A 27194-nucleotide genomic window follows, 5' to 3' on the forward strand; every position below is an offset into this window, starting at 1 on the left:
GTTTCACCATGTTGGCCAGGCTGATCTCGATCCACCTGCCTCAGCCTCCCAAAGTGTTGGGATTACAGGTGTGAGCCACCTCGCCAGGCCCACTGTGGTTGTTTTATCGCTTCCCATAGAAATGGTTACAACACAGAAATCTGAGGTGGCAGAGTAAGAAAGCTAGGTTTAGTTCTAGTTCCATACTTAACTAGTATAATTTAAACCCACAGGTTTGTCTCTAAAATGGGGATAAAACTTAGCTCACAAAGTAATATAAAGGTCAAATAAATTTATATGAAACCACTACGTTAGGCCCGGCGTGGTGGCTCATGCCTGTAATCCCAACACTTTGGGAGGCTGAGGCGGGTGGATCAAGATCAGCCTGAGATCCACTGAGGCGGGTGGATCACAAGGTCAGGAAATCGAGACCATCCTGGCCAACACAGTGAAACCTCGTCTCTACTAAAAATACAAAAATTAGCTGGGTGTGGTAGCGCCAGCCTATAGTCCCAGCTATACAGGAGGCTGAGGCAGGGGAATCGCTTAAACCTGGGAGGCAGAGGTTGCAGCGAGCCAAGATCAGACCACTGCAATCCAGGCTGGCGACAGGGCGAGACTCCATCTAAAAAAAAAAAAAAAAAAAAACCCTGTGTTATTACAAAGAAAGAAAGTTTATGTATTCTTCAGGGCATAATTTGGCCACAAGGAATTTCTTTCTGTTCCTTTGGTTAAATACCAGCGACATCGCCAAGCACCTCAGGACAGAAAGATGGGTGCTCCCTCACGCTAACAGGCCTTTCCCCTTCTGTTCAGTTTAACCTGCTGTTTGGATGCAGCGTCTCTGACTACCGGACATTTTTCAGCTCATCAGTGACCGTTGTTGGTCTCCTCACGGGAATTTCTCACCAAGAGGAGGTAAAAAAAAAAAAAAAAAAAAAAAATTAGTTTCTCCACAGAATTCTATTTAATATATTGAACAAGGAGAGTTGGGGGTGCTTCTTATGAAAACAGCCCCCTACTGTGCACTGCACACTGGAAAGGTGGGAAATTTCAGTCCTTTGGTCTTTTGTTTCATGGTACTGCCTTACACATACAGTGTATACATGGCTGTTGCCTTCAGAAGTCTGCCCTTTCCTAAGTGCTTAGTCCTTCCTTCCTCACTTCTTGTGTCCTTAATAATTATTAGCAAAAAACACTGGGCCGAACCTTGTGCTGTTGTGCTTGACCAGATTAACATGATTCGGTATTTCTCAATGGCCCTTTTAAAGTGCATTAACAGGGCAGGGTGAGTTAGCTCAAGCCGTGAGAGGCCAAGGGAGGACTGCTTAAGGCCAAGAATTTGAGACCAGCCTGGGCAACATAGTGAGACTTTGTCTCTACGAAAAATAAAAAAATAAAAATTAGCCAAGTGTGGTGGTACACTCTGTAGTCTTAGCCACTCAGGAGGCTAAGGCGGGAGGATCCTCTGAGCCCAGGAGTTGAAGGCTGCAATGAGCCATGATCATGCCACTGCACTCCAGACCCTGTGTCTATTAAAAAAAAAAAAAAAAAAAAAAAAAAAAAAAAGCTAGGTGCAGTGGCTCATACTTGTAATCGTTAACACTTTAGGAGGCCAAGGCTGGCGGATCACTTTGAGGTCATGAGTTAGAGACCAGCCTGGCCAACATGGTGAAACCCTGTCTCTACCAAAAATACAAAAATTAGCCAGGCGTGGTAGTGCATCCCTGTAATCCCAGCTGCTGGAGAGGCTGAGGCAGGAAAATTGCCTGAACCTGGGAGGTGGAGATTGCAGTGAGCCGAGATTGTATCACTGCACTCCAGCCTGGGCAAGAGAGTGAGACTCTGTCTCAAAGTGACATAATGGAAGTGACAAAGAATTTTGAAGGTACAGTTCCAAGAGGAACTGCATTATTTCTGTTCAGTTAATAAATACTTCAGACAGCCTATTATTTCCTCCCAGGAACGACCAATAGAAATCCCTGCCTTCCTACTCATCATATAAAGTAGGAAACCCAAATGAGGCATTGGGCGCCAAACACTAGTATGAAGGGTAGACACGTTCAGGCAAGGAAAAATCTGCCATTTAAGCAGTGAAACTGGCAAGATTTTGATAATGGTTGACCATTCTGATGATCTACAATTTCAAAATTACTAATTAAAATAGGTGGTAGGTTCAGTTTCTAATGTATCCACAAGTTCCACATCCTCAGATTCAACCAACCCCAGAATGAAAATATTTGAAGATAATAAAAAATAACACCAATCTTAAAATACAGTAGAAGAGTCAGGCATAGTAGCATGTACCTGTAGTTCCACTTAGGAGGCTGAAGTGAAGATTGCTTGAGCCCAGGAGTGAGGCTGCAGTGAGCTATATCGCGCTACGGCTTTCTGAGCGAGACTGTCTCCCCCCCCCAAAAAAAAAAAAACAAACCGGTATAACTATTCTACGTAGCATTTACGCTGCATTAGGTACTAGAGGTAATCTATAAGATTAAAGTATAGGAGAGATGTATATAGGATTTATGCAAATACTGTGTCATTTTTAAAAAGGGCTTTCTAAGCCAGGCGCAGTGGCTCACCTGTAATCCCAGCACTTTGGGAGGCCAAGCCGGGGCAGATCACTTCAGGTCTGGAGTTCAAGACCAGCCTGGCCAAAATGGTGAAACCCCATCTCTACTAAAATACAAAAATTAGCTGGGCATGGTGGTGGGAACCTGTAATCCCAGCCACTCAGGAGGCTGAGGCAGGAGAACTGGTTGACCCTGGGAGGTGGAGGTTGCAGTAAGCTGAGATGGCGCCACTGTAGTCCAGCCTGGGTGACAGAGGGAGACTCTGCCTATAAATAATTTTTTTAAAAGGGTCGAGTGAGGGGAACCCTTTCTTAACCTTTAGGGAAGCTTGCAATAAATAAATAATAAAAATAAGGGACTTAAGCATGCTCAAATTTTGGTACCTGTGGAGGCCCTGGAGCCAATGTCTCTCAGATACTGAGGGACAACTGTAACTGCTATTTTCGCTGACTGGGCTGTTCTGTTGTGGTCCTAGCTCCAATAACTGGGGAATGAGCCTTTACCACTGCAGCACTTTGTATCCAAAGCAGTGAAGGAAGTAACAATCAGAATAACAAACTTTTGCTGATACCTGCTTTTTGATGGGGAAAAAAACAAACTTTTCCGCTTTTGATGTAATTGTATATCACAAAAATAGAGTAAACTTATTGGAAAAAAGTCTTGTATCACAAACTCAAGAGATTGCCCACATTATCTGGTTGACCTGAAATTTTTATAAGCATTTTTAAGTGGGTAACAGTTTGGTGCTTGAAAATATTTTGTCATAAAGATTTCCATCAGGGTAGTGTTTAAAAACATCCTGAAAGGGGGTGATTATCATAAAAAGTGCCCTCGTGGCAACAATGAATGGGCCAGTACCAAGGGAAAATACCATTTGTTGATAAAGAACACCTAAATTTTTAAAAATTCTGTTATGGTAACCATTCTAGTAAGCCCAGAACTTGATGTTTATTTATGCAGAAAACTAAAAGGATGACATAACTCAATACTTAAACCTTTAAAAATGACAATGGGAAAAAAAAGTACTAAAAAGCCAGTTTTCTGTGGCCAACCTGTTAACTTTTATTGGAATGCTCCTGTTTTATTTAGAGTTGTGGTTTCTTGATGTGGCAGAGACAGTTTGCATTCTTTTCTAGTATGCATTTATTCTTTCAGTGTGCATGACCCCTTTTAGCTTCCATGATTAGATGAATTTTCTGGAATTGCCAAAACTCGTGTGACATTTGAATCACTTCCAATTCCACTGCAACTCACCTGTTTTCTTCTTGTGAAAGCCCTGAAGTCAAAATTATCTTACCTCCTTAAAATCAGTCATTCCTGCTCCTCTGTTTGTTTATAAAAGTATTTTCCCCTGGGTGTGGTAGCTCATGTCTGTAATCCCAGCACTTTGGGAGCTGAGGCGGGCAGATCATGAGGAAAGGAGTTAGAGACTAGTCTAACATGGTTAAACCCCATCTCTACTAAAAATACAAAAATTAGACGGGTGTGGTGGCACGCGCCTGTAATCCCAGCTACTTGGGAGGCTGAGGCAGGAGAATCTCTTGAACCCAGGAGGCAGAGGTTGCAGTGAGCTGAGATCACACCACTGCACTCCAACCTGGGCAACAGAGACTCCATCTCAAAAAAAGAAACAAAAAAAAAAAACACATATTTCCTTCTTAGTATCTTTTTGCCTCTCTCCCTATGTTTTTATCAGATAAGCTTTTCTTCTGAAAAGATCCCAAACTTTAGCATATAGCTTATGTTTGTAAAGTTGAAACTAAATGGTCAGTCACTGCAAGTGTTACTGTCTTCCCAGGTTATCGCTTTAGACCCAGTCCTGGGCACCTTTCTGATCCTCACCAGTGTCATCTTGATGGTACTTGTGGTAATTAATCTTTTTGTTTCTGCCATTCTAATGGCCTTTGGAAAAGAAAGAAAGTCACTTAAGGTAGGTAACTAAAAGATAAACTAGCATGCTGTTATGTCACTGGGAAAACTCCACTGTAATTGCCCCTAAGACTTTATTTATAATGCACAGAATCATATTACTTTTATTTCAGAAGCTCTGCCAGCTATCTTCCTAGGAAACCCAATTTATAAGACTGTGTAATGTTCCATAGCCACTGTCCTATTAATAGCTGGGTCTCAACCATTAATTAGATAGTGGAAACATTCCAATGCCTGACTGTAAATTATTAAAGAAATAGTATCTTTACTACACATTAACTAATTTTTAAAAAATCTTTGGTACATTTTTACTCCAGTATTAGTAATTTTAGTTTTCTCACATTTCTCTTTTTGTCTTCAAATACTCAGAGACAAGTTGCACTAATAGATATGCTGCTACAGAAGCTCTCAAATTTGTTAGGAATCCGTCAGCCCCAAAAAACGTCATCTGAGCAAGCAGCTACAACATCAGTGGGCACTGACACTGAAGTTTTAGAAGACGAACTACCTTAATCCTGTTTTCTCCTACTTGGCTTGGTATTTCTTAGCATATTACTACTTAGCATCTTTGCATGGCATGACTTTACAATAATAACACACTTTGTTTTTAATTCTGTAAGTTAGTGAGAAATTGGAATCCCCTTGGTTCCAAGTTCTTAGGGATCTTGGCACTGTCAAGATAGGATTAACACCGCAAGAAGACTACCAGACAAACCAGCTCAGCTGCCAACCACCAAGTAACAGAACACTCACCACCCATGGCCCAGGATGGCTTGGGAAACGGAGGAGTCAGAAGTGAGCTCACTGCAACTTACTAAAAATAAATATACAAGGATGAGGCATGGCAGATGCGGAGCCCTGCCACTAAGGAGGACCAAATTCACAGATGCTGTCTGGGCTGTCTAAATACAGAGATCAAAATGAGCCCTGCACTGCTCCAGGAATCCTGAAGTTAAGGGCTGGCTCACATGGATCACTTGGTTAAAATATTCTCCACTGAACTCCAGCTTTCTACTTCATCATCTGAGCAAACAGAGAAAGCAGGACACAGGATCTTTAACTTTATTAGCAGCTACTGAGCTACAGAATACAAACCAACTGAAAACATTAAAGAAAGTCTGCTTGAAACAGGTATGTACAGGTATACTACACAGAAGTGAAAGCCATATCCAATCCCACAGCCACCCCTGTGGGGAAGGATGGACTTAGCTATGAGCCAAAGGAGTATAGAAGTTACAACATGAGAGTCCCATCCATCCAGGAAAGCAGTGAACAACTATAGCCGCATGGGCACCAAAAATTTATCTGAGATTAGTTTTAAAGGTTCCATGAATCAGTTTTCAAATGAAAACAGGTACCCCTCTTTTCCTGTAGGCTTTCCAGCTCACTACCCAAAAGATTTGAGTACTTCTATTAAGGCAGCTGGAAGCCCACCCTAGACTTGAATGGCAACCTGTCCTTTTTTTTTTGCCAGTAATGCAATCCAACAGAATATGCTATGGGAAAAACAGGAATTTCCACAGTGCTGCCCTCTGGTGAAAGGGAAATACAGCACTCAAAGCAAAAGGCCACAGAGGGCTCCCTGAGAATCCAGTACAACTAAGCGAGGCCTTCAATTGTTGAGACAAACTTTGCAACTGGATCCTGGTGGGACAGTTCCCTGCGGCGAGGAGTAGCGTATATGCCAATGAGAGGGCCCAGTTTCCAGGAACCGTTACAATGGCGTCCTGAGTCATTTTCTCTCTCCCAGTCACATTAGAGTGTGAGAATACACACACCGTGGCCTTGATTCTCACTCACCACAGTCCCCCTGTACAGAGGGGTTTGTTTCTAAGTCTGGAACCTCAACACGAGGCTGGGACATTTCATGAGGTGCTCTCTCCCACTGTCCAGCCATCTTTGGTGGTCTCTCCACAGTGTTTCCCATCCTCTCATGCTCCTGTGGAGGGACCGTGGGACAGGCCAGGAGGAAACCTGGGATCACTCTGACAGGAAACCTACAAGCACAGCTGCCAGGAGCCAGCTGCTCCGGCCTCAGTCTCCAGTTGTTAGGATCAACAGAGAACTGGAAAGCAGCAGAATCTGGAGGAGCAGGAAGAGAACCCAGAGGAGGAGTGTTGTACTCAGTGACGGTTAACAGATGAAACGGAATTTCATGGAGATTCTTTGTTACAAGGAGAGATTGCTCAGTCTCAACTCCCAGAATGTGAAAGTTGCCTGGTTTAAGAGACCTATGTTTTCTTTTTCAGCTCTTCAAACCTCCGGGAAAGATCATCAAAGTCAATGTCTTCAGAGGCTGAGGTGCTGGCACCAGCAGATGCAGTTGGTAGTGTGTCTGGCACAGATGGCAACTCTGGTAGGACAAAGTTGTCATAGTGATCCACAGGTCTGGAAGGAAGCTTTGCAGAGGGTTCTGGCTTGGGTCCAGGACCTGATTCAATTAGGACAAGGAGCACAATGTTACAAACACCAAAGAAATGACCCAGATCCCTTTTCGCAGTAAAAACAAAATGATCAAAATACAGGAGAAAACCCTAGTTTAAATTTTTATTTATTTTTTTTTTTTAGTGACTCTCTCTCTGTTGCCCAGGCTGGAGTGCAGTGGCATGATCTCGGCTCACAGCAACCTCTGCCTCCCAGGTTCAAGTGATTCTCCTGCCTCAGCCTCCTGAGTAGCTGGGACTACAGGCAGGTGCCACCACACCTGGCTAATTTTTGGATTTTTAATAGAGATGGGGTTTCACCATGTTGGCCAGGCTGGTCTTCAACTCCTCATCTTAAGTGATCCACGCACCTCAGCCTCCCAAAGTGCTGGGATTACAGGTGTGAACCACCACAGCTGGCTACCAAAAATTTTAATTCTGAAGGCTAGTAAACATCTACATCTTCTAATTAGGGTTGAATCCTATCTGTTTTACTTTCCTGTGGTAAGAAAAAAGTGGGATACATGGGGCCATATCCACAGAGCAATCACCTAAAGGGAGTGTCCCTTTCATAAGGTCTGCTCCTTTACCAACCAAGTCCAAGGAGTGGAATAGGATTCTGCTAGAACACTGCTTCCTTCAGAACCAACACTCTTTAGGGATTGGGGGCAAAGCTTTTTTAAAGAAAGAAATGTCCAAGTTATTTGATAGAATGGTCTGATCTGTATTTCCAGTCTTCCATTTAGTAGTTTATGTTAAAATCATACCCCAACACACACCTACTGTATGTTTTCATCAGTTCTAGAATGAGGAAAACTAAACTAAATTACAAAAAAAATCCAAATAGTGCTCTGACTCTGGAGGAAAGGGCAGAGTTGACTGGAAATAAGGGAACTCTGAGGTAAGAACAACATTGTATACCTTGATCACAGAGTAGGATTCTGTGTGTGTGCATGTATACATACACATACTTAAAATCTATGCGTTTTTTAATGTAATTTATATCTCCATAAAACAACTGTCTCTAATTTTAAAAGTATTCTTCTGGTCAGGCGTGGTAGATCACCTGAGGTCAGGAGTTCAAGACCAGCCTGGCCAACATGGTGAAATCCCGTCTCTACTAAAAATACAAAAATTAGCCTGGTATGGTGGTGTGCACCTGTAGTCCCAGCTACTTGGGAGGCTGAGTCAGAAGAATCACTTGAACCCAGGAGGCAGAATCCTCTGGGTTCCTGGTAGTATCTTAATTTTTAAGACAGGGCCTCACTTTGTCATCCAGGCTGGAATACAATGATAGCTCACTGTAACCTTGAATTCCTGAGCAGCTGTGACTACAGGTCTGCACCACCAAGCCCAGCTTATTTTGTGGAAACAGGATCTTGCTATGTTGCCCAGGCTGGTCTCAAACTCCTGGCCTCAAGTGGTCCTTCTGCCTCTGCTTCCCCAAGTACTCAGATTACAAATGTGAGTCACTACACCTGGCCAGTGTTTAATTGATAGCTACATGAACAGGTTTGCTTTGTAAAATTCACGGAGCTATCTGAGGCACAATGTAAGATGAAGCAACAATAATATAAAGAAGTCAAGCATGACCGAAAAAGAATAGTGATACCACTGACAGGAAGAGGGAACTTGGGAGCTTCTTCTGGGCCAGGGAAAATCTTTAATCTTTGGAAGCAGGATATCCTGAGTTGTATTTTAGCATGTGGGATGAGAACAGGGCATGCAGATAGAATGCGATGGGCATGGAAACAGTCTCTAAGGGAGGAACAATAATGAGAAAACAGCAGAGGATTCAGCACTAAGCCTTAAAGCTTTCAGACTGATACCACTCACCAACAATCTGTGCAGAAGAGATATTCTTATCAGCATTAATGTCATCAACCTGAAACACAAAGATTGTTACCATAGGAAACAGCAATGGCATCACTGAAGAAAGAACTGATGTAAGCCCCTGTGTTTCCAAAAGCTGAGTTGCTCACCAAGTGCAACAGAGCCTGCTCCAAAGAAACTGCCCCTGCATTTCTTCCATTCAGGTAGATACCATGTTAAACTCGTTTGTTTTTAATTGAGAGAGGGTCTCCTTCTGTCACCCAGGCTGGAGTGCAGTGGCGCAATCATGACTCACTGCAGCATCTACTTCCTGGGCTCCAGCCATTGCCCTGCCTCGGCCTTCCACATAGGTAGGACTGTAGGCATGCAGCACCATGCCTGGCCAATTTTTGTATTTTGGGTAGAGACAGGGTTTTACTATGTTGCCCAAGCTGTTCTCAAACTCCTGACCTCAGGTGATCTGCCCGCCTCGGCCTCCCACAGTGCTGGGATTACAAGCGTGAGCCACCAGGCCCAGCCTCATGTTGAACTCTTAACTGCCAAACGGAGAAAAAAATCCCTACCACACTGACACCTTTGGGCAAAGAGAAAGTATTCCTGAATATATCTGTAAGAACCAAGTCCTCAAATACTGATGAAGGTTTTCGACCTCATTCCTACAACCACCTGTGGGTTATGCTCTGACACATGCAAAAGCAAAGCATAAGAAAAACTCAGGCCCAAGGTAGAACACATCAGCTAGAGATGGAAACCAAAGGAAAGAACAGAAAGCAAGCTCAGGAACAGGAAGAACTTCCTAGATGAGTAATTTACATAGCAAATGCCACACCAATTTGTTTCTCAGTAAAAAACTAGATGGAGACAGGTCTCAAAAGGCATACAGTAACTGAAGAAACAAGGCTGGTCAAAAGCAAGCACTAAACCACCTCCAGTTCAAGGTATCATTACTATATTAGCTATTCATTACTAAGTTTTGACTAGAATACTAAAATGAAATCAATACTACTGGCAGACATCTATTAACTGGATAATTCTGGTCAATGTTCCTTTACATGTGTTGAGAACATATAAGAGGAATATTTTAATAATTGTGATACTCTAGCACCATGACTTTATCAGCTCAATGTGATCCTTTGCCTAGTCAAAACAACTAGTTAAGTGCCTTCATAGAGCACTACAACTTTCTAAGAAATCTGCAGTTCCTTCCTGATGCCTGGCTTAATTGCGGACAAAGCACTGCCACCAATGATACTGCCATCACCACCATTCCCCATATCCAGGGTAATGTTATAAAGCAAAACAAGAATCCCAAAGCAAGAATGATGACGGTACTAGGAGTTGATCAAAACTCTGCCTTTCCTGTGGTCATTATTTTGCTTGCTCTTCATGGGATTCACTCTCCTGTTGCTTATAAAAGAGGCTCAGGCACTTACAGATTCATACGATGGGGGAGTTGCTGGTATCTGAGGTGGATGAATATTGGGAAAGGCCTGGTAAGTCCCCATTGGCAATCCATTGAAATCCGACTGTAAGAGGAGAAAGGCAACATCAGACACACTGACCCCAGTTTGCAGTTTCCGAGGTTTGGGTATGGGAAGGGAGAAAAATACATGTATATTCTCATACTGAATATATACAAATATTCAAGATCCTTAAAAATGCCCAAAAGGGCCACATGTGGTCAGAAGGATTCCAGATTTTTAAAGATCTGTAGCCAAAGGCTATTCTTTACGTAATCAAGTGCTTCAATGTTTACAAGGGAAAATTCTAATCAGACTTTCTTACTAGCAATGACCATCTTACCTACAAAGGCTTTTCTGCATGGTAATAAAGTGGTGATGGAAAATAAATAAATAAAAAGTGGTGGTGGAAAAAGCTACTAGTATGAGTATAACAGATCCCAGATATTCAGGAAACCTTTATGAAAGTGTTTTTCTGGCAACATCTCTATAGATTTTCCTACAGCTGAACTAAAAGACCTCTGAATCCAATGATTTTTTTTCCCCCACAAGATGACTGCCAGCTAATACCAAATGTTCTTACTGCTAACAGCTCCTGACAACCTACGACTCCTCGGTGTATTCACAGAGCCAACTTGTCATCTTCTGTAACATCTTCTAAAGCTTATATCCACACTTATGTATACTTACTGGTCCCTTTGGCAGTGGATATGAGAAAGGCGTATTTGCAGATGGCATGGGCATAGGCATGGGCATGGGCATTGGCACTGTTCCATCAGGTCCACCAACTGGTGCTGTGAAGCCACCACCACCTCCTCCTCCTCTTCCAGGGCCTCCTTTCTTCACATCATCTGTGAATCCAACATCAATAAGATCTGTCTCTACCCCAGGTGGAGCTTCTGCCTGAGAAAGAGAGAGAAACCCATGTCATTAACCCATGTCCAACGCCAGATTCCCCAGAAAGCAGACTCTGAGATGGAAATTAGCATAAAGCAAGTTTACTGGAGTGCTTCTGGGATCAACACCTGTGGGGAAAGAAAAGGAGGCAGAGGTGGGTGGAAGAAGTTGGGCTGCAACACAATCACAGCAAAGGCCTCAGCCAATTCCCCAATGACTTCTGCAGCTGGAATGGATCTGATAGTGTTCCCAACTGTGAGTAATGGGGATGTCTGAGCAGCAAACCAAAGCATCTACCATATCCCACCAACCTTAACTGCTGGATTATTTTTTTCCCCTGTATTCTCAGCTTTCTGTGCACCATCTGACACATGGTGGGTACCCAATAAACATTTTGGGAACTGTTTGGGTCTTAGGGCATTCCTTGCTATCAACAGCAGGTTTCTCAATTCCTGAAGTTCACCAAAAAGTAGCAATAATGGTGCCATTTTACATTTGTATCAAGGTTTAGACCTTCTCAAAGTGTTGTCAGTCAGTCATCTAATGATCCTTAAGAACCCTCAGATACACAGGCATATTTATTGCCAGTCAGAAAGGTACTACCTGGACAAAGGCTTAAACTCACACAAATTTAAGTTAGTGCAAAGAAGGCCATACCTACAAACTCATTTTTCTTTGTGTTCTGGGATAAACTTACCATGACCACAGAGTCAGGCTCATAGGGTACATTGTAATTCTTCGCAATTTCAATCAGGTATCTCTCCACCAGGATTTTGGGTGGGGCTTCCACACTCAGTTTGTGCATTAGCTGTTAAGTAAAAAGACCCAGGTCTAAGATGCATCTATACCAACCAGCCTAATCCTAACTTCACTATGCAAAGTTAGCTCCTCTCATTTTACAGGTTAACACTGAGGGAAAAAAAAGTTTCAGAGCAGTTAAATGATTTTTCAGAGTCAAAAGACACATCAGAGGCCCAACATCTCTCTTTCACATTCTCATTACACGTGACCCAGATGCTGATAAAAGACAATACTGCTACCTTCCACAGTTCAATTCATCCACCCTCCTCCCTGCCTCACTTCCCACCTTCACAAATGACATGAGGCGTATGAATGACAGCTATGAGAGGAATTGGGCAGGTGTAAAGACTGGATCACAATGCCAGCCACACAGCTGTCCTCCTCACTCTACTATGAAATGTGAAACCCTATACTGAGCCATACAATGGTACCCACTAGAATTGCTACAGGCAATACAATAAACTGCTCCCATCCACACACTGCTTCATGTTTACCAAGTATGTTCATTACCCTGTCATTCACAGTTCCAATCTGGTTGGTCCTACATAACTTGCCATATTCCTTGCTATACTTGGCACAGAGCTGATCAGCAACCTAAAGAGAAAAAGGACAGTAAATAAAAATAGAGACCACTCCAACAGACTGCTTTAAGCTTCTTACTGGCAACAGCAAACATGTGTCTATTACAAGATTTCCAAAACATGGGAATCTGCAACACCTTAAGGGATACATATTAATCCACTATTTCATCCTTCCAATAAGCAACACTCAAATGCTACTATCATGAGTGTTATGATATACAATATAAAAAAAAGATGAACAAACCAGATACTGTTCCTATTGAGTCTTACAGTCATTAATCAAATAATTACACAGATAAAGGTACAACTGCAACTACGGTAAGTGATACCAAGGGAAGGAAGATGTACCATGTTATCACCAGCTTCTAACAGCAGCATCAGATGTGATAAAGTCAGGTAAGGCTTCCTGAAGGAACTGATGCTTTGCTGACATTTAAAGGATGACTAAAGTCAGGCATGGTGGCTCATGCCTATAATCCCAACACTTTGTAAGGCTGAGGTGGGCAGATCACTTGAGCTCAGGTGTTCAAAACCAGCCTGGGCATCATAGCAAAACCCTCATCTCTATTTTTTAAAATATAAAAACTAGCTGGGCATGGTGGTACGCACATGTGGTCTCAGCTACTCAGTTAAGTGGGAGGATGATCACTTGAGCCTGGAAAGCCAAGGCTGCTGTAAGCCGAGATCGTGCCACTGCACTCCAGCATGGGTGACAGAGCAAGACCCTGTCTCAAATAATTAATAAATAAAGGATGACTAGGAGTTAACTAAATGCGGAAGGAAGAGCATTCCAGGAAAAGAAAACAGCAGTGCAAAGGCCACTGGTGAAAAAAAACATGGTCATTCCTCAAGCCTGAAATCAAGTCAGTGAACCTCTAGTGCAGAGTCCAAGGACTGTGGCAGGAAACAAAGAAAGGGAGGTGGGAGCCAGACAACACAGGACCATGTAGGCCATATTAGGGAGTTTTGTTTGTACCACAAGAGCAACAGAAAGCTACTAAAGGGCTTTAAAGCAAGACGTAGGGACAGGATCAGAGCTGTGTTTTGGACAAAACCCTCAGGTGGTTCTAACAGAATGGTGAAAAGATTAAAAGAAACTGAAATAGGAATAGGAAGAATATTCAAGAAGCTACTCTCATTTCCAGACAGGAAATGATAGTAGCATTGGACCAGAGTAGTCCCAACATTCCAGAAGCCCAGTAGGAGAGTTCTCACTATTCACTATGAAGACTTTCAGGGGTACCTGGCACCTATAACATAAATGGCATTTGTCTTTTAAGGCTTTTGTTTTGCTTTATACTACACAGATTTTTATTTATACTAATTTATCACTTTTTTATGGCTTTAAAGTTTTGTGACATATTTAAGCCTTTTCCACTATAAGATGAATTTTAAAGGAGTATACAAGAGACCAAAAATGGCAGGGTATGGTGGCCGACACCTGTAATCCCAGCACTTTGGGAGGCCGAGGCAGGCAGATCACAAGGTCAGGAGTTTGAAACCAGCCTGGTCAACATGATGAAACCCCGTCCCTACTAAATATACAAAAAATTAGCCGGGCGTGGTGGCAGGCACCTGTAATTCCAACTACTCCAGAGGCTGAGGCAGGAGAATGCCTTGAACCCAGGAGGCAGAGGTTGCAGTGAGCCGAAATCACGCCATTGCACTCCAGCCTGAACAACAGTGCGAGACTCCATCTCAAAAAAAAAAAAGTCTACATAAGAATCAGTTGCCTCTATTGTCCCTCTTCTCTGCCCCCAAAACTCAATGACTGCCACCGGTACCCTATTGGACTATCAGAGATTTATTTTCTGGGGTGAGCAAACTAAAGGGACTCTGGAGTCTATACACAAGAGACAGCAGTGATACCTACAACAGAAGAATTATGTGTAAGTCTTCTATATATCAAATCGATTTTTGGCTTCCTTCTCCACTGGGCTCTCAGAAATGCTGGCAGCCAGCTTATACACTCTAGGCAGAAGGGAGGATGATTCTGGAGAAAATGACCAACCCAAGGAAAGACAACTAGTTCCTGACAGTCTGGAATTCCTCCAAATAAGAGCTTAGTCAGACCACTCAACGATCTGGCAGTAAAAACCCACCCATGCACACAAGGTTCCAATCTGCTTTATAGTGCCTCGCTCTTAAATGTAAACCGACAGCCAAGGACCACTAAATCTTCAGAAAAGTCTCTACTATAAAACTAAGAAATAGGAAAAATGAATTTGAGAGAAACAAACATGACAAAAGCTTAAAAATAAACTATTATATCCTCAGAGACTCAGAAAACATTGTAGCCATGAAACAAAAATGAACTATAAAATATATTCAGAGAATTAAAAAGAGTTCTTCAAAAAAACCTAGAAAACAAGGAAATCTCAGTAGATGGTTTGGGAGACAAGAATGAGAATCTCAGGTTGGGAGATAAGAATGAGACAATCTCCCAGGAAATAGAAAGGTAAAGATGTAGAAAACAGAAAACAACACAACTGAATTTGTATCCCAGCAGTCAGTATCATATCCATGTTGTGATGTGCAATTTTCTGGTTAATGTCTGTCTCTTCTGCTAGACTCTAAGCTACAGGAGTATGGCTGGTGCCATATTTTGCTCACTACAGCACTCACATAACTCATACAATTTACTTAATAAATATCTGTGGAATTAATAAAGCAAAAACATCTGTCACCTTAAATTAATGTTATTTTAACTTTACTGGTTTACAGTTGTATAAAAATTGCTTTTTTTTTTTTGAGACGGAGTTTCGCTCTTGTTACCCAGGCTAGAGTGCAATGGCGCGATCTCGGCTCACCGCAACCTCCGCCTCCTGGGTTCAGGCAATTCTCCTGCCTCAGCCTCCTGAGTAGCTGGGATTACAGGCATGCGCCACCATGCCCAGCTAATTTTTTGTATTTTTAGTAGAGACGGGGTTTCACCATGTTGACTACGATGGTCTTGATCTCTTGACCTCATGATCCACCTGCCTGGGCCTCCCAAAGTGCTGGGATTACAGGCGTGAGCCACCGCGCCCGGCCCTAAAAATTTCTTTATTTGCATTGAGTTAAATAACATTAAGACACAACTGGAGATACACAAAGCTGTGCTCCTTAAAAAAAATTACTCAAGTTTACAAAAACACTGTTCTGTAAGTCTGAAAAGGGGAAACAAATAAATTTACAAAACCCATTTCAAAAGCAACCTAAGAAGGGTACAAAATACCTGGTCAAATGAGCAGAAGTAACTTATATTAACCCACCTTCCTAACATATGAAAAGCTACAAACATCACTGAAACTACTTGTACTCACTATTTTCAACTCAGCCACTTCTGACTGGAGTCGAGGAGCAGCCCAGATCAGTGTAGACACAGATTCAGCCAGACCAGAATCCAGCTCCCTAATCGGGGGAAAAATTAATATAACATTCTTTAAAATAAACCAAAAAAATCGTAGCTTTTGTTTTACTTTATAGCCTCCAAAGCTATTTTATGAATCTCACTGGATTCTCACAATAACTCTAGGCTTCTAGCCATTTTCGTGATCTTATTTTACTTCTGGAGAAACTCAAAACTACCAAACAAGGCCAAGGCCATGAAGTCAGAAAATGGTTGAGCCAAGATTCAAATTTAGACTTCTCAGTTTCAGATTCTACATTTTCATTTTAACAGTTATCCACATTGAGATCAGGCCTTTAAGCAACTGTTAGGAAGAAGATCCTTGGGTATGTGAAATAGTCCCCTAATGCTAGCCCCCCGACGCAGAAAGAGACCATATTACTCCTTTTTCAAATTCCAGAAATGATTTAGATCTTTTAATCACAGTATCTTACTTCATAGACTGGATAAGGCCAAACCGAGCCAGCAGCAGGTCACAGTACAGCTCCAGGATCTCCATGGCCTCCACAAGGTAGTCTTCCCGGATAATGTGCTCCACACGGATCCGAGCTCGTTCATCTTTCCCAGCAGCCAGATAGTCAGCAATCTCCTTCCTTGCTTTCTGGGCCAGTTCCGCTACGACACAGATCCCACTCCAATCTCACAGCAGTAGAGCACTGGCATCTGGCCTACAGGCCAATCTCCCCTCAACAGGAAGAACTGGGTGTTTCTACTATATCCTAGCTCCTCTCCCTTAACAAACCTAGTCCCATCTCATCTACTGTAGAAATTGCTATTCTGACTAGGTGAGAAAATATGGCTCATGTGGCTTGACAGGTCCAACTCAGGAGTCAGATTACCTAATTCCATAACAACAGAGCATGTCCCTTTCTCTGCAACCAAAGGACTCAGTCTGACTAGTCACAAAGGGCAGAAATGCATCCAAAGATTAAAAGATAAGATCCCCGGCCAGACACAGTGCCTCAAGCCTGTAATTCCAGCATTTTGGGAGGCTGAGGCAGGAGGATGGCTTTGAGGTCACGAGTTCAAGACCAGCCTGGCCAAAATGGTGAAATCCCATCTCTACTAAAAATATGAAAATTAGCCAGGTGTGGCAGCACACGCCTGTAATCCCAACTACTCGGGAGGCCGAGGCAAAAGAATTGCTTAAACCCAGGAGGTGGAGGCCGCAGTAAGCCAAGATCACACCACTTCACTCCAGCCTGGGTGACAGAGTAAGACCCCATCTCAACAAAAGCAACAACAAAAAAAGATATGATTCCTAAGACTTCATAGTACTACACTGAAAAATCCAGTACTGGAGTGCTAGCATCCAGTGATGTATTTCAGGGGGAAAAAAGGTAAGGCAATCATGCACTACTCACTTTTTTTTTTCTCCAAAAGTTTAAGGCGATTTATGACTAATCTCAAATTGACTCTTAAGCGCTCAGCTTTAAATCCAGAGCCCAGCATGCTGTGCTGTTTCTCCTAGAAATGGAAGAAGCACAATGACTATTTTCAAGTCAAAATTAGTTCAGGAACTAACACCTCTTAGGGGTGAATTACTTGAAACAATAAACCAGAGTGTTTTTCTAATACAGGAAAACGACATGATCTAATTCACATTTTTTACAGATCATTTTGGCTGTTGTATAGAAAACTGATTGTGAAAGGATAATACTGGAAGCAAGAAGACCAACAGGAAGGCTATTATTATCATCCAGACAAGAGATGGTAATAGCTCAGACCAGGGTGGTAAGCAGTGTCAGCAACCAGATTTGAAATCTACTTTGAAAGCACAGCTGAAAGAATTTGGTGACAGATGAAATAAATACCTAGATATTGGCATGGGGGTAGAGTGATAAAAAGATAAAAAAGCAGAAGGGTTCCCTGCTTCTCCAAAAAACAATCTCAAAAAATAATGGGGAAAGATGATCAAACTCAGACCTGTAATTGAAAATATTCTCGGCCAGGTGTGGTGGCTCACACCTGTAATCCCAGCAAATATGGGAGGCAAAGATGGACAATCACAATGTCAGGAGGTAAAGACCAGCCTGACCAATATGGTGAAACCCTGTCTCTACTAAAAATACAAAAAAAAATTAGCCGAGCATGGTGGCGCTTTAAGGCTGGTTGCATCGCTGGGAGCTCGCGCACACCACCCCGCCTTCCCTCGCCAGGAGCTTGGATGCAACCCCCTCCCTCGCGGGGAGCTCGAATGCACCCCCTTCCCTCGCGGGAGCTCATGCACACACCTCCCTCCCTCGCAGAGCTCGGACACACCCCGCTCCCTCACAGGGAGCTCGGACACACCACCTTCCCTTGCGGGGAGCTCGGACACACCACCTTCCCTCGCGGGGAGCTCGGACGCCCCACCAGGACCCACCTGATAGCATTTTGTCCAATCCAGGCCCCACTCCCCACCATTTTGTCCTATCTGGGCCCCACTCCCTGCCTACCATTTTGTCCTATCTGGGCCCCACTCCCTGCCTACCATTTTGTCCTATCTCAGCCCCACTTCCTGCCTACCATTTTGTCCTATCTGGGCCCCACTCCCTGCCATTTTGTTCCATCCGGGCCCCACTCCCTGCCATTTTGTTCCACTCACCTTGGGCACAACCAATCAAACGCCTCCACTCCCTATAAAACCCCACGTCTGAGGAGTCCCCGCGACTTCTCCGGCCCTTCCTGTCGGACCGCAGAACCTCACCCAGGAGCCTGAATAAATTCCTTCGCATTGGATTATTTTCGTGCTGGCCTCAGTTTCTTCGTTTTATCCTCAGCGAGAACAAACCTTACAGGTGCATGCCTGTAATCCCAGCTACTCCACAGGCTGAGGCAGAAGAATTGCTTGAAATGGGGAGGCGGAGGTTGCAGTGAGCCAAGATCACGCCATTGCACTCTAGCCTGGGTGACAGAGTGAGACTCTTGTCTCAAAAAAAAAAAATAATAATTCTCATCTTAACTCCCCAAATCCTGCCACTAAGTCTCAGTCTTTTGGGAAAAGCTAGTGCACTAGAGTACAGAAATATCATTAACGTCTACTCACGTACAAGTTAAACAAAGGGGTGAAAAGTCCAAGAAAAAAAACTGCTCTACAAAATTCTACAACAGAAGGCTCTTTACCAGGAACTTCACTGAATAGCAGAGTTACAGTCAACAAAACCACCCCTTCCTCTACCCGCAAGACTTTAGGGTATACCATTGTGCATTGACTACTGTGCATTCTAGTTCAAAACAGCACAATTTCCATTTCTCTAAATTTAAATTCTGGACTCAAAAACATAGTATTCAAACAAAAGCTAGGTCAAACAAAGTAATGAAGGACAGACAAAAGAGCACCAAAGAAAGAACACTAAGAATAGTATTTGTCTACTAGTGAATTAACCACTAGTAAAAAAACATCAGTGGGTTTTCCTTTTGTAAAATTGATCCCGAAAGCCTTTACCCTAAATTTAGGAATTAACCCAGGTCCCAGGTTAAAACAGGGCTTTTATGTCATAAAGTGTCTGTAATCCATTAATTGAATTATGTTCAAGCCACACAATAAGTATTTACTGTTTAGGTATGTGTCAGACATTGGCTAGATGCTGGAGATTAAAAGCGTAAATCAAGGTGCAGTCCCTGTTCTCAAAGGGACACATGTTCTACTGGGAAAAAATCACAAACGATAATTTAAAAAAAAAATAAAAACTGGCCTGGGTCAGTGGCGCACAACTGTAATCCCAGCACTCTGGGAGGCCTAGGTGGGTGGATCACCTAAGGTCAGGAGTTCAAGACCAGCCTGACCAACATGGAGAAACCTGTCTCTACTAAAAATACAAAATTAGCCGGCCCTGGTGGCGCATGCCTGTAATCCCAGCTATTCGGGAGGCTGAGGCACAAGAATCCAGAAGAATCACTTTAACCCAGGAGGTAAAGGCTGCGGTGAGCCGAGATAGTACCATTGCACTCCAGCCTGGGCAACGAGAGAGAAATCCATCTCAAAAAACAAAAAAAACAAAAAAAACCCCACAGCTGAGAAAATCCAGCAACAATATTGTTGGATAAAAGCTGTAATTCTAGGCCAGGAGCAGTGACTCACGCCTGTAATCCCAGCACTTTGGGAGGCCGAGGCAGGTGGATCACCTGAAGTCAAGGATTCAAGACGAGTCTGGCCAACATGGTGAAACCCCATCTCTACTAAAAACGCAAAAATTAGCCGGGTGTGGTGGTGGGCACCTGTAATCCCAGCTACTCAGAAGGCTGAGGCAGGAGAATCGCCTGAACCTAGGAGGTAGAGGCTGCAGTGAGCCAAGACCATGCCACTACACTTGAGTCTGGGCAAAACAGCAAGACACTGTCTCGAAAAAAAATTTTTTTTTTTTTTTTTTTTTTTTGAGACGGAGTCTTGCTCTGTCTCCAGGCTGGAGTGCAGTAGCACAATCTCGGCTCACTGCAACCTCTGCCTCCTGGGTTCAAGCGATTCTTGTGCCTCAGCCTCCTGAGTAGCTGGGACCACAGGCGCGTGCTACCATGCCCAGCTAATTTTTCTATTTTTAGTAGAGACAGGGTTTCACCAGTTGGCCAGGATGGTCTCGATCTCTTGACCTCATGATCCGCCCACCTTGGCCTCCCAAAGTGCTAGGATTATATAGGTGTGAGCCACCTCACCCAGCCACAAAAAAAATTTTTTTTAAAAATCACTGATCTCTGCAGCTGAGCCTGCGTCCGTCTCCCCGACAAACACCACGAGAATTCCGCAGCTCACATGGTGACCAGAAGCCAGCCCCGCTGGGAGTTGAACTCTTGCGTGTTGACCAGCCCCTCTCCTGCTCTCTGGATGATGTTGGAACACGACCTGGTGGATGTGGTTCAGATCGCAGTGGAAGACCTGAGCCCTGACCACCCAGGTACAGAGCTGTGGGACATTGTTTTGGAGAATCATGTAGTGACAGATGAAGATGGAAAGAAATGTAAAATTATTAAAAAAAAAAAAAAAATCACTGAATGTACATATTAAATGTGGTATATACATACATTACAGCATTATTCAGCCTATCACACTCACAAAAAAACAATTTTCAGATTAAAAAAAGGGCTGGCCAAGCATGGTGGCTCATACCTGTAATCCCAGCACTTTCGGAGGCCAAGGCAGGTAGGTTACTGAGGTAGCGAATTCAAGACCACCCTGACCAACATGGAGAAACACCATTTCCACTAAAAATACAAAATTAGCTGGATGTGGTGATGCATGCCTCTAATCCCAGCTACTCAGAAGGCAGAGGCAGGAGAATCGCTTGAACCCAGAAGGCAGAGATTGTAGTGAGCCGAGATCACACCAATGCATTCTAGCCTGCGCAACAAGAGCTAAACTCTGTCTGAAAAAAAAAAAAAAAGCTAAATAGCAGGGTGTAGTGGATCATGTCTGTTATCTCAGCACTTTGGGAGGCGAAGGTGAAAGGACTGCTTGAGCCCATGAGTTCAAGACCAGCCTGGATAACGTGGCAAAATCCCATCTCTACAAAAAATACAAAAATTGTCTGGACACAGCGTCTCACGCTTGCAATCCCAGCACTTTGGGAGGCAAAGATGGGTGGATCACAAGGTCAGGAAATCAAGACAAGCCTGGCCAACACAGTGAAACCCCACCTCTACTAAAACTACAAAAATTATCCAGGCATGGTGGCACACATCTGTAGTTTCAGCTGCTTAGGAGGCTGAGGCAGGAGAATCACCTGAACCCGGGAGGCAGAGGCTGTGGTGAGGCTAGATTGCGCCACCGCACTCCAGCCTGGGCAACAGACAGAGAATCTAAAAAAATTTTTCAAAAAATTCAAAATACAAAAATTAGCCAGGCATAGTGGCATGCACCTGTGGTCCCAGCTACTCGGGAGGCTGAGGCAGAAGGATTGCTTGAGCCCCAGAAGCAAAGGCTGCAGTGAGCTGAGAACGTACCACAGAACTCCAGCCTGGGTGAGAGAGCAAGACTCTGTCTCAAAAACAAACAAAAACACAAGAGCTAATACATACCAAGGACTCCTGTAACTCAATAACAACGTGTTTAGAAATTGAGCAAAAAACTTGAATAGACATTTCTCCAAAGATGATATGCAAATGATCGATAAGCATAACAAAAGTGCCAATATCATTAATCTTTAGAGAAAAGCAAAATGAACTCACAATGAGATACCACCTCACACCCATTAGGATGGCTACTATCAAAAAAAAAAAAAAAAGGAAAATTTCAAGTACTAAGGAGGCTGTGGAGAAAATAGAACCCTTGTGCACTGTTGGTGGGATCGTAAAATGGTACAACCATTACAGAAAAACAGTATGGCAGTTCCTCAAAAAATTAAAATTAAAAATGGAACTACCATATGATCTAGAAATCCCACTTCTGGTATATAACCAAAAGAACTGAAAGCGGAACTTTAAAGAGTTATTTGCATACCTATGTTCCCAGCAGCATTATTCACAATGGCCAAGAGGTAGAGGCAACCCAAACAGCCACAGAGGGATATATAGAATAAACAAAATTACGGTCTATACATACCACAGAGTACTAATCAGCCTTAGAAAGGAAGGGAAATCCTATCACATGTGACAACATGGATGAACGTTAAGGATATCACAGTAAGTGAAATAAGCCAGTCACAAAAAATAAATACTGTAAGATTCTACTTGTGTGGGGTATCTAAAATTCAGAGAAACAGAGAGAAGAATGGTGGTTACCAGCGTCTGGAAGCAGGGGGAATAGGGAATTATTTAACGGGTACTGAGTTTCAGTTATGAAACGTGAAAAGGTAATGGAGATCTGTTGCACAACGATGTGAGTACACATTACTGAACTCTACACTTAAAAATCGGTAAGTTGGTAAATTCTGTCATGTTGCCATGTGTTTTTCACCACAGCTAAATTTTTTTAATTCTTAAGAGCTAAAACAAAACTATTAGCATATAACTGTATTATATATATAATAATTGTTAATATTAACATATTAGGATAAACATAAAAGAATAGTTATATGTTAATAGTTTTATGTTTAGGAGAAACACAAAAGAATATTTTAGGCGGGGCGCGGTGGCTCATGCCTGTAATCCCAGCACTTTGGGAGGCCGAGGTGGGTGGATCACGAGGTCAAGAGATCGAGACCATCCTGGTCAACATGGTGAAACCCCATCTCTACTAAAAAAAAATAAAAAAAATTAGCTGGGCATGGTGGCGCGTGCCCGTAATCCCAGCTACTCAGGAGGCTGAGGCAGGAGAATTGCCTGAACCCGGGAGGCAGAGGTTGCGGTGAGCCAAGATCGCGCCATTGCACTCCAGCCTGGGTAACAAGAGCAAAACTCTGTCTCAAAAAAAAAAAAAAAGAATACTTTATAATGGAGATAGAACAGGCCTTTTTAAAAAGATATAAAAATTATTTTATGTGAAAAAAACTATAAAATAACACTAAAAGGTAAGCAATATTTGGGGGAAAATCTGCAACAAAGATTATTATACACTTGATCATGATGAGTGAGAAAACTGGTGCATTCTCAAACTCCTGCTGGAAATGTAAATTGGCAACACCTCTCAAGGTCACTCTTTTAAATTTCCAAGTTTAGCCAGGAGCAGTAGCTCATACCTGTAATCCCAACATTTTAGGAGGCAGAGACCATCCTGACCAACATGGTGAAACCCCGTCTACTATAAATACAAAAATTAGCCAGGGATGGTAGCACGTACCTGTAGTCCCAGCTACTCAGGAGACTGAGGCAGGAGAACTGCTGGAACCCAGGAAGTGGAGGTTGCAGTAAGCCAAGACTACACCACTACACATCCATTTTATGGGATACACGGCAGTAGTTTGTTTTGGTTTGGTTTTTTTTTTCATTTGTTTTTGAGAAAGTGTCTTTACTTTGTTGCCCAGGCTGGAGTGTGGTGGTACAATCCTGGCTCACTGCAACCCTTGGGATCCAGTTAAAGCGATTTTCTTGCATCAGCCTCTGGAGTAGCTGGGATTACAGGTGTGCACCACCACACCTGGCTAATCTTTGTACAGCAATATATATATATATATATTTTTTAAAGTAATGTAGCATTCTAAAACATATTAGCACAAAGCAAGCACTCAGATAATAACTGCTGAACAAATGAAATGGAGCTCTAAGATGTGTTTTTTTGTTTTGTTTTGTTTTTTGTTTTTAAAGATGGGGTTTCACCGTGATGGCCAGGCTGGTCTTGAACTCCTGACCTCAGGTGATCCACCCACCTCAGCCTCTCAAAGTGCTAGAAATATAGGCGTGAGCCACCGCGCCCAGCAGATGTGTTGTTTTTATTGTTTTGTTTTGTTTTTGAGATAGAGTCTCACTCTCACCCAGGCTGGAATACAGTGACACAATCACAGCTCACTGCAATCTCCACCTCCTGGGTTCAAGCTATTCTCCTGCCTCAGCCTCCCAAGTAACTTGGATTACAGGTGTGAACACCTTGCCTGGTTAATTTTTTGTATTTTTTGTAGAGACAAGGTTCGCCATGTTGGCCAGGTGGGTCTTGAACTCCGGGCCTCAAGTAATCCACCCACCTCAGCCTCCCAGTGTATTTTTTTGTTTTTTAAATCAAACTGAAAAGTAGTTTACATTATATAATACTACTTTATAGATGTATATAAATGCATAGAGAAGGGGGCCTATAAAATAAGGTATTAACATTTTAATGGTGTTAACTCTAGAAAGTAAAGTTGAAGGGAAGCCTCAGCATTTTTTCTTATATACTCCAAATTAATGAATATTTACAAAAATGTATTTACATATATTTGGGTAAGAATATTTCTATTAATACACAACCACCCTTGACATTATGAAGTATACTAGTATCCCCTTATCCAAGGGGGAATATGTGCCAAGACTCTAGTGGATGCCTGAAAATTGCAGATCATACCGAATCCTATACATAGTACCATGTTTTTCTATCAGATATCCCAGGGTGCTAAGTGACTAATGGGCAGGTAGCATACATAGCGGGGATACACTGGACAAAGAAGTAATTCACATCTCAGGTGGGATGAACAGGATGGCCCAATATTTCATCACACTACTAAGAATGACACACATTTTAACATTTATGAACTGTTTATTTCTGCAATTTTCCATCTAATATTGTCAGACCACACTTGACCAAAGTAGCTAAAGCCCCAGAGAGTGAAAACATGAATAAGGGAGGACTGCTGTACCTCAAGGCCTTTATTATATAATCATGATAACAAATCAACTCCCACACAAATTATTTATCTGCAGTGACTGAAATTAGAAGACATTAACCTAAGGAATATTATCCAACTTGCTGTTAAATTACTCAATATACACATAATTAATAAGGTAATTAAGTTTAGAAAGGCACAAAAAATATTCCTGAGTATACCTCTATCATGATTCCTACAAAGATCTTGCCCTTTGCAGATAATTACTCCAGCTTAACATGGATACACCAAACTTGTCAAGTGAACAGTGACATTTCTAAGAGAAGGATAACCTAAAAAGTTATTCTTCAAGTTTTCATATACTATTTTGTATAATCCTAGAAGTTAAGGTGTTAACAAAGATAAGATTATACCTGTCAGACTGGCAAAAATTAGAAGTACGATTTCAAATACTGGGCAATATAAATAAATTGATATGACCATTTTAGACACTAATTTGTCAGTATTTAAAGAAAAGTATGCTTTAATGAAAGCTATCCATATACTTTAAGACACAGCAATCCCATTCCTGGACATACACCACCAAATAAATTTGTACATAGCACCATGAAGACACAAGTACGCATTTTGTGCTAGTAAGGAGGTGGAAGAATGCTAAGTGTCCATTTCAAGAGAACATGAGGCCAAGTACCGTGGTCCTTGCCTATAATCCGACCAGTTTGGGAGGTCCAGCCAGGAGGATCATTTGAGGCCAGGAGTTCGAGACAAGCCTAGGCAACATGGCAAGACCCTGTCTCTACAAAATATCTAGAAATTAGCCAGGCATGGTAGTGCATGCCAGTGGTCCTAGCTACTTGGGACGGTGAGGTGGGAGGCTCAATGTGGCCAGGAAGTCAACGAGGCAGCAGAGAGCTGTATTCATGCCACAGCACTCCAGCCTGGGTGACAGAGTAAGACCCTGTCTCAAAAAAAAAAAAAAAAAAAAAAGGACCAATAAAAGGTGACAAAACATGACAGAACACTATGCAGCAGACAGAATTAAACAGCTGTACTTAGTGCAACATGGGTAGTCCTTAAAAACAGAAGTAAAAAATGTAAGCAACAGGATTCTACGTTCAATGTCTCTTTCACTGAATGAAGCTATAAAACAGGAACAGAATGCATGTAGCAGCTATTTGAGAACTCTGAAAAATAACAGCAGATGGACAAAGAAGACTAAAATTTGAAGTACCAATAAACTGGCAGCGAGTTTATCATTTTTCACTCTGATGTTCCCTGGCCTGGATGCACAGCAGCCTGAAACCCAGAAAAGAGCATCAGCAGACAGAAAGAGCATCAAGAACTCTCAGGTCCTGGCTTGAGGAACTAGAAAAGGGACCACTGGTATAGACACAGAGTGGGTGAAATACCCACTGAGAAAATTTCAACTCACACGTCAACTAACACCAATGTTGGAATTAAAACTGACAAAGACTTTAAAGCAGCTACTATAAAAATGCTGGCTGGGCATGATGGCTCACACCTGTAATCCCAACACTGTGGGAGGCCAAGGCAGGTGGATCACCTAAGGTCAGGTGTTTGAGACCAACCTGGCCAAAATGGTGAAATACCTCCTCTACTAAAAATACAAAAATTGGGCTGGGCGTGGTGGCTCACGCCTGTAATCTCAGCACTTTGGGAGGCCGAGGCGGGCGAATCACCTGAGGTCAGGAGTTCAAGACCAACCTGGCCAACATGGTGAAACTCTGTCTTAAAAAAAAAATTTTTTTTAATTAAAAATAAATAAAAATAAATAAATACAAAAATTAGCCAAGTGTGGTGGTGCATGCCTGCAGTCCCAGCTACTGAGGGGGCTTAGGCAGGAGAATCGATTGAACTGGGGAGGCAGAAGTTGCAGTGAGCTCAGATCATGCCATTGCACTAGAGCTTGGGCAACAGAGCAAGACTCTGTCTTAAAAAAAAAAAAAAAAAAAAAGGCCGGGCGCGGTGGCTCACGCCTGTGATCCCAGCACTTTGGGAGGCCGAGGCGGGTGGATCATGAGGTCAAGAGATCGAGACCATCCTGGTCAACATGGTGAAACCCCGTCTCTACTAAAAATACAAAAAATTAGCTGGGCATGGTGGCGCGTGCCTGTAATCCCAGCTACTCAGGAGGCTGAGGCAGGAGAAGTGCCTGAACCCAGG

At 42.7% G+C, this 27194-nt stretch overlaps 2 protein-coding genes across 3 annotated transcripts in view; one reads left to right on the forward strand and one right to left on the reverse strand.

The window, feature by feature from the left end:
* The window catches only part of PKD1L3 (polycystin 1 like 3, transient receptor potential channel interacting), an 88464-nt gene extending 82550 nt beyond the window's left edge, over positions 1-5914 (forward strand). Inside the window, 3 exon segments of the mRNA XM_064383251.1 lie at positions 796-897; positions 4351-4482; positions 4851-5914. Of these exon segments, the coding sequence (XP_064239321.1) occupies positions 796-897; positions 4351-4482; positions 4851-4994 (378 nt within the window). The 3' untranslated portion in view covers positions 4995-5914.
* A 703-nt stretch (positions 5915-6617) lies between these two features.
* Positions 6618-27194, reverse strand: part of IST1 (IST1 factor associated with ESCRT-III) — a 30282-nt gene continuing 9705 nt past the window's right edge. Inside the window, exons 1-10 of one of the 2 annotated variants that reach the window (XM_012437333.3) lie at positions 23558-24094; positions 17232-17334; positions 16302-16482; positions 15782-15869; positions 12406-12489; positions 11792-11902; positions 10888-11100; positions 10171-10263; positions 8741-8789; positions 6618-6912 (exon numbers count right to left, since the gene is read on the reverse strand). In XM_012437333.3, the coding sequence (XP_012292756.1) occupies positions 6713-6912; positions 8741-8789; positions 10171-10263; positions 10888-11100; positions 11792-11902; positions 12406-12489; positions 15782-15869; positions 16302-16482; positions 17232-17319 (1107 nt within the window). In that variant the 5' untranslated portion in view covers positions 17320-17334; positions 23558-24094 and the 3' untranslated portion in view covers positions 6618-6712. Of the gene's footprint in view, positions 6913-8740; positions 8790-10170; positions 10264-10887; positions 11101-11791; positions 11903-12405; positions 12490-15781; positions 15870-16301; positions 16483-17231; positions 17335-23557; positions 24095-27194 lie in introns of those variants that run through there. The other variant, XM_012437332.2, reaches the window with a different exon arrangement.

Source organism: Aotus nancymaae, unplaced genomic scaffold, assembly GCF_030222135.1.
Source record: "Aotus nancymaae isolate 86718 unplaced genomic scaffold, 86718_ANA_hifiasm-v0.15.2.pri h1tg000030l, whole genome shotgun sequence".
Taxonomy (NCBI): Eukaryota; Metazoa; Chordata; class Mammalia; order Primates; family Aotidae; genus Aotus; species Aotus nancymaae.